Source organism: Aethalodelphis obliquidens, unplaced genomic scaffold, assembly GCF_003676395.1.
Source record: "Aethalodelphis obliquidens isolate GAN/ISIS:26980383/991018 unplaced genomic scaffold, ASM367639v1 scaffold137, whole genome shotgun sequence".
Taxonomy (NCBI): Eukaryota; Metazoa; Chordata; class Mammalia; order Artiodactyla; family Delphinidae; genus Aethalodelphis; species Aethalodelphis obliquidens.
The window spans coordinates 866,875-874,705 of record NW_020838081.1 but is presented as its reverse complement, the minus strand read 5'-3'; the positions used below and the strand labels follow the sequence as shown (position 1 = coordinate 874,705).

General features: G+C 46.1%; 1 protein-coding gene across 17 annotated transcripts in view; it reads left to right on the top strand.

Moving 5' to 3' along the window:
- Positions 1–1,116: 1,116 nt before the first annotated feature.
- Positions 1,117–7,831, top strand: part of ADGRG2 (adhesion G protein-coupled receptor G2) — a 183,372-nt gene continuing 176,657 nt past the window's right edge. For 6 of the 17 annotated variants that reach the window (XM_027099713.1, XM_027099701.1, XM_027099700.1 and 3 more), the window contains exon 1: positions 1,120–2,543. Coding sequence is in view for 16 of the 17 variants with exons in the window: in XM_027099701.1 (XP_026955502.1) it covers positions 2,487–2,543 (57 nt within the window). In the remaining variant the exon portion in view is untranslated. Of the gene's footprint in view, positions 2,544–7,831 lie in introns of all 17 variants that reach the window. The other 11 variants (XM_027099710.1, XM_027099708.1, XM_027099705.1 and 8 more) reach the window with 5 other exon arrangements.

The following is a 7,831-nucleotide window of genomic DNA, read 5'->3' as shown; positions in this document are numbered from 1 at the left end:
TTAGTGGACGGGGGAGCTTACCTGTCTGACGCAAGGTCCTGGAGCAACACCCCACTGTGTGCGGCGTCCGGCGGGCAGGACATGGCGGTAGGCTTCCTCCCAGGGCTGGGGGGAGGCGCGCGGTGGCGCCGGGGAATTACCAGTTATAACACGATTATTTCCAGAGAGTTTACCTAAAAGCTCTTTCTTCTCCTTTACTCTTAGAGATCACAGAAGATTAAAAAGCCAGAGAGTCCAGGTGGATCATTCACATCCCAAAGGCACAAGAGAAATACCAACCCCTTCTAGAAAGCTAGCTTAACCAATGACAAAAGGCTCACTTTGATACGATAGCAGAGCCATTGGAGGCCACTGTTGTCCAGAACTCTCGGCAGCCCCGCTCAGCAAGGACGGCCACCACAGGACCCCCCAAACTAGTGGACGGCCGCCCCGAGATCACCCACACAACTTTCGGGAGCCACGTGGTAGTGGGCGGCCCCCGCGGCTTTCCGTTCCCCGTCCCGTATTTCCCTACATCGCGGCGCTCACGGGAGTTTCCTCGGGCTCCTGGCCGCTCTGCCCGCTGTTAGGCTGCACTCCGCGGGCCTACAAGGCCGGCGCTTGACCAGCTTTAAGACCGAAGAAAGGGCCCGGCGGGGTCAGCAACAGAGACATCATGCTTTAACGGATGGGGGAGCTTACCTGTCTGAAGCAAAGTCCTGGAGCGACACCCCACCGTATACGGCGGCACGCGGGCAGGACGAGGCGGCAGGCTTCGCTCCTGGGCTGGGGGCGGGGGGAGGGGGGTGGAATTACCAGTTAGTCAGGAATTGACCTCAGGAGGGCTCATTAGTTACCAGGGAAACCAGTAGAGGGGCACGCCCCTCACCGCTCCTTGGATAAGTTATCTTTAGCTGGGGCCTGGGGCAGGTACGTAGGAGGGTCAGTGCTGTGGGTAGGATGTAGGTGAAGCAGGCCCTGGTCGGGCAGGGGTGTACAGAGAGCAAGAGAACACACGTCTTGAGACTTCCCTGGGGGTCCAGTGGTTAGCACTCCGCACTTCCAATGCAGGGGGCACGGGTTCTATCCCTGGTCAGGGAACTAAGATCCCACATGCCGCGCGGCGCAGCCAAAAAGAAAAAAAGAGAGAGAGACAGAGACAGAGAGACAGAGAGAGAGAGAGAGAGAACAGCCATCCTGAGCGGCCTGACCATACAACTACCCCTAAGAAATCCCTCTGATGTCCCTGGGACTTCACAGGGCAAGTGTCTTACAGGTATTCAAGAAACTACTTGCCCACGTTCTTCTAAGCTGTCCTTATTAAGTACCTAGTTCTGATAGTTGCCGGGTAGCCACCTATTTCTCTTCTATGAACTGCCATTCTCCATTAGTGCCCACTCTAAGGCCCTATGGTGCCAATGCTATGTGATGGTCTCTGTCAGAGTAGGGCTGGAGAGCGTCACCTCTTTTTTTTTTAACTTTATCTTGAGTAACTTTTTTTTTCATATTTTATCTCCTCTGCATAGTAATCACATAACCCCTTCTTGGGCCCAACCTCTGATGAACGGAGCCCCTTCAGCCATTAGGCCCTGACCCTTCCCTTTCTGGGGTCTCAGAGCTCTCATCACATCAGACACAGGGCAGACACCAGACCAAGAATTTGTCTTCCCTCACCCCTCTCTCCAGGGGTCTTTCCTCCTCTTTTTGCCCCCAAATGAAAACACCTCAAATCAACTCAGGTAAGACCAGGATGGCAGGTATCTGTAGCCTGGTGGTTCTGCTGACACTGACTCTTGGCTAGGGACTCAGCCAGGACACCTTGCTTCATGAGGACTTGTTACGGAAGCTCATGTCACGGCATGACAGGCCAGTGAGTGGAGAGGTGAGTTGCTCAGGCAAGTAATAGTGAGTTTATTCCAGAAAGCCAGCGGACTGAGAAGATGACGGACTAGAGTCCCAAAGAACCACCTTCCTCCAGTTGGAATTCAGGCAAAAGGGGAGGTGGTAAAATCCTGGTTCTGGCCAGACTCCAGCGGGGATGTGTTAATTTCTTTCTGCCTGCGGCAGTTCCCAGGTGGGCCTGGTCAGGATGATTACTGTGAGCTGAGCAAAGGTATTTTAGCTTAATGCTCATTACCTGGGGGGCAGGGCTCCCAGACATGGGCCATTATGCATAATTTAAGCTTATAGGCAACACCCCTTTAGTGATTAACTAAAGAGGTTCTTCCCTATTACAGATGCTTCATGCCACCTGGTATCTCCTTAGTAAGTCCAGTCTGCAGAAATGATGGGAGTTGGAAGCCACAGCTCTGTTGTCTTAAGGGCATTGAAAAGGCTTTGAAAGTTGGTGACTGTTCTCACTTGCAACCCAAGGACACAACTGGAATGAGGTGGCGAGCAATGTCCCCAAGCCGTAGTTCAGAAGGGAATGGAGGCCTTTTTACAATATTGAAATATCCAGACCCATCTACAGGGAAGTCTTTGAAATTCTTCCCACCACAGAAGCCATGTTGGAATTCTCAGCTTCAGTCCCACTAAGCCCTTGTGGGAAAGAAAGACTTCAGGTGAGTAGTGATGAGTCTATAATGGAGAGAGAGGGAGGGAGTGGGAGCCGTGATGGGGAGAATGAGGAGGGGATAAATCCGATTCTGAAAATAGCTGGAGATTTAAAATGGAGCTGGAGGACTTCCCTGGTGGCGCAGGGGTTAAGAATCCACCTGCCAATGCAGGGGACACAGGTTCGAACCCTGGTCCGGGAAGATCCCACATGCCGCGGAGCAACTAAGCCTGTGCACCACAACTACTGAGCCCACATGCCACAACTACTGAAGGCAGTGCACTCTAGGGCCCATGCTTGGCACAAGAGAAGCCACTGCAATGAGAGGCCCGCGCACCGCAGCGAAGAGTAGCTCCCGCTCGCCACAGCTAGAGAAAGCCCACGCACAGCAACAAAGACCCAACGCAGCCAAAAAATAAATTAAAAAAAAAAAATAGAATGCAAGTGGAAATCAGACCTGGAAGCAAATTTACTAAATGATTGATGAGTGAATTCAGTAATTAAATTAACCTAGTTCCTTTAAATATGATTTTACCCCTGAGAATAATCAGCAGAATTGTAAGAAAAGTATTTGCCAAAGTTATCTCATATTTAATTATCCATAATTCTGTGCCATGCACAGAGGAAGAGAAAGAAAACCTGGTAAGGTGGCCAGATTCATGAGCTGGGACAAGGAGGGGAACCATTGTCTTGCCTGATAACAGAAGTGAATTTTGTGGCTGTTTTGATTGTAAGTTTTGATCTAGATTAGGTTCAAAAGTTCTTCCCTGTGAAACTTACTGGAAAGAACTTGGCTGAAGGCATCTGTAGTGATGAAAGTTTTTTTTGTTGTTTTTTTTGTTTTTGCGGTACGCAGGCCTCTCACTGTTGTGGCCTCTCCTGTCGCGGAGCATAGGCTCCTGACGCGCAGGCTCAGCAGCCATGGCTCACGGGCCCAGCCGCTCCGCGGCATGTGGGATCTTCCTGGACCGGGGCACGAACCCGTGTCCCCTGCATCGGCAGGCGGACTCTCAACCACTGCACCACCAGGGAAGCCCTATAGGCATGCTTCTTAAAGCAAACAGAAGTTAGTGCTTTCCCTGGCAAAGCATTGCCTTTGTGACAGTTAATGAAGTCTTTGTCTCTCAAAGGCAGAAGGGGGATAAATGGGGCGTTGTGGATTGGGCTGTACCTCTCAAATATGTAAGGGGTGGCTGATGATTTGATTCCACAGGTGTGCAGGGATAGTGAGAATTCTTACGGTGAGCCGCTCCCACTGAGTCCCTGCTAAGAGGGACTACCCTTTGGCAGAATGTCATGTGGAGTCAGTCGCTTCATACCCTAGACCTCGGTTTCCTCATTCTTGAAGATTTCTACAAAAGAAACCTATTTCCACACCCCTGGAAGTGGGTGCTCCAGGAGATGTAAAGGGCGTGAGCCAGGGACCCATTGTTCTGATGCCTCCTACAAACCATACTTTGATACAACTCTCATTAGTCACCCTGCCTTTGAACTCCTGTCTGGAGGCGAGCAGACTGAACCTGTTCCATATACCTGACTGAGTTGAACATTTTCTCTTATTAAGTCATCAGGTTGGCAGTTGTGGTAAGAAGTAGGAAAGCAGGGAAGAACTAGAGAGAGCAGAAACTTACTCTTTCATTGCCTGGAATGACTATCTTCCGTAAATATGCACTGTTTATTTTAAAATATTTAACGAAATCTCCTAACTCTAGGTAGTATTTGATCACAGATAGTACCCTTTCAAACTTTTGGTTGATATATAGTATACATACAGAAAGGTGCATATAACCTAAGTGTACGGCTCACTGAACTTTAAAAACTTAAACACGTGCTGTGGCCAGTACCCAGGTCAATAAAGAGGACTTGGGACTTCCCTGGAGGTCCAGTAGTTAGGACTCCGTGCTTCCACTGCAGGGGGCATGGGTTCAATCCCTGGTCGGGGAACTGAGATCCTGAAAGCCCCGTGGCTCGAATAAATAAAGAGGACTTTACCCACAACCCCAGAAGGCACCTCCCCCAAGTACTCATTCCAGACACAACTTGTCCCCCTAATGGTAACCAATAGCCTGACCCCTAATAGCCCAGTTTCTTTTTGCCTGCCTTTGAACTTTATATAAATAGAATCATACAGCCTGTGCTCTTTTTTCCTGACTCCTTTCAGTCAGCATTATGTTTGTGAGAACCTTCCTTATTACTCTGTGTAGTTATAGATTGTTTATTCTCATTGCTGCGTAGCAGTATAAATACACCAGAATTTATCCACTGTTGATGGACATTTGGGTAGTTTCCAGTTCAGTGTGATTACAAGTACTGCTGTTATAAACATTCAAATTCATGTCCTTTCGTCAACACAAGTATGGACTGTTTTGGGGTATGTACCCAGGAATTACTAGGTCATAGGGTAAGCATATGTTCAGCCTTAGCAGATACTGTCAATTTGTTTGTAGTTGTACCAGTTTGCACTTCCACTAGCAGTGATGAGACTACTGGTTACTCTACATCCTCTCCTAAAATGTACTCCAGCAATCCCCTACCTACTAGGGGGTGTGGTATAGTCTAGTGGCTAAGAATCCAGATTCTGGAACTAGACTTTCTGGGTTCAAATTCCAGCTTTATCACTTAATAAGTGTGTGAACTTAGGCACCTTACTTAACTTTTCTGAGCCTCAGTTTTTTCATCTGTAAAATGGGAATAATAAATCATCTACCTCATAGAGTTAAGGATTATTTGAGTTAGTGCATGTAGAACACTAATAGTGCCTGGCACATAGAAAATACTCCATAGTATGGAGGTTCCTTAAAAAACTAAAAATAGAATTACCATATGACCCAGCAATCCCACTACTGGGCATATACCCAGAGAAGACCATAATTCAAAAAGACACATGCACCCCAATGTTCATTGCAGCACTTTTTACAATAGCCAGGTCATGGAATCAACCTAAATGCCCATCAACAGAGGAATGGATAAAGAAGATGTGGTACATATATATAATGGGATATTACTCAGCCATAAAAAGGAACGAAACTGGGTCGTTTGTAGAGATGTGGATGGATCTAGAGACTGTCATACAGAGTGAAGTAAGTCAGAAAGAGAAAAACAAATATCGTATATTAACACATATGTGGAACCTAGAAAAATGGTACAGACGAACCTGTTTGCAGGGCAGAAATAGAGACACAGATGTAGAGAACAAATGTATGGACACCAAGAGGGGAAAGGGGTGGGGTGGTGGGGTGGGGTGATGAATTGGGAGGTTGGGATTGACATATATACACTAATATGTATAAAATAGATAACTAATAAGAAACTGCTGTATAAAAAGATAAATAAAATTTAAAAATTCAAAAAAAAAGAATACTCCATAAATCTTAGATATTATTTTCATTCAAATGCATTGAAATCAACTGCCACCAGTGCAGTAAGGGAGTTGTGTGTCTTACTGTAAAAGAAATAGAAAGTTTCCCACATAACCTGGGAGGTAATCAGATAAGTGCCACAAGGGGTCTCTGTATGCAGGAGCAGGTTAGCATACCCATCTCAATCTGGGGCTATGCAAATCACAGCTAATCCTTGGGAACTTGAATGTGCAAATTAAACCAGAATGTCAGCGCTCCACAATGTTCATAGGAGAGTATGAACCACATATAGAATCAATACAAATGACAGTCTGTGCTTTTATTTATTTATTCGGCTAGTGAAGCCACTGACATCTCTCCTATTGTTAGCCGATAACAGCGAATTCCTTAACAAACTATAGACTTTTACAGTCTAACCCTTGTCAAACACCACTTTAGGAATTGACATAGATATGGATTTCAGTAAATAAATATACATTCAGTAAATATTCAATGGAGGAAAGAGAAATGGTAAAGAATGATGATAGGGGAGTGGGTAGGTAGTTCAGACACAAAGCTGACGGCTCACTCCAATCTCCAGGTGTGAGCCATTGAATGGAATTGGTTTTTAATGCTAAATAACAGCAAAGGGACTTCCATGGTGGTTCGGTGGTTAAGACTCCGAGCTTCCACTTCAGGGGGCTCCAGTTCCCTCCCTGGTCGGGGAACTAAGATCCAGCATGCTGTGCCGTGCTGCCAAAATAAAATTTTAAAAAATCAGCAAATATATTTTCTGTGTCCCATCTTCTAGCTTAGTGGGATTCAGCTCTGGCTGCCAATTACAATCTGGGGAACTTTAAAAACCACGAATTCCCCGCCCCCGCCCCCGCCAAAAAACACATGCCCAACCTCTCACCCAGAAATACTGATTCAGTTTGTCAGCAGGGCCCAGATTTTTTTTTTTTTTCTTAAGTTCTCCAAGTGATTTTAATGTGCAGCCAGAGTTGGAAAATATCATTCCTTCTGAGTGTGGATAGCAACAATACTGGTGGTGCTTTCTGAGTGGTTGTCTCCTGCAGCCGTCTCACGGGGAGGATCCTGAATAGTTTCTATGGAGTCTGTCTGCTTTGGTCAAGAAAAGCTCCAAACACTGGCTCAACTGGTTTTTATCTGGTACATTTTCTCTCATACCTATAACCTCAGAATATTCCAGTCTATTTTAAGTCTTCCTGTGGTTTCTAAAGCACAATACTTTCCGAACTGAAGACTTAGCCATTTCAAATCTCATGGGCTATGATTCAATCTAGAGCAGAGCTAAACAGAACTAAGTACCCCAGTTAGTAGTTGGACATTTTCTTATCGATGAAAAAAGATACATGAAAGAGCATTGAACTGTAAAGCCCTTCATAAAAGAGTGAAATTATTTTTTATGTTGTTGTTGCTATCACCGGTGGTGTAAACTGCAGGAAGATAGGAAAAAGCCATGGAATAATGATTGCATTTGGACATGTGAATGTGAATTTCTGACTCATCCACTTGTTAGCTGTGAGTCCTTGCCCTCTCTGGGCAGATGTTTCATGAAAGATGGAAGCATTAACAGACCTCAGCAGGAAATTTTGTAGATTAAAGGAACTAATGTGCTTGGCAAGGAGTGAGTCCTGAGCAAATGGCAGTTACCTTCCTGTATTAGTCAGTTAAGCCTATGATGCTGCTGCATAGGAAACACTCCCACCCTCAAATCTTAGTGGCTTGCTAAAACATCATTTATGTTCTCACTCACGTGTCTATGGGTCACTTAGGGCAGCTCTGCTTAAGGCTGTGAATCAGATTGAGGTCTGTTCCATATGTGTCTCATTCTGCAATCAGCAGCTTCCTGGGGCATGCACTTCTCATGGTGGATGACAGAAGTACAAGAAGAGCCTGGCAGAAATTTGCAGTGCCTTAGTATCTCAGCTCA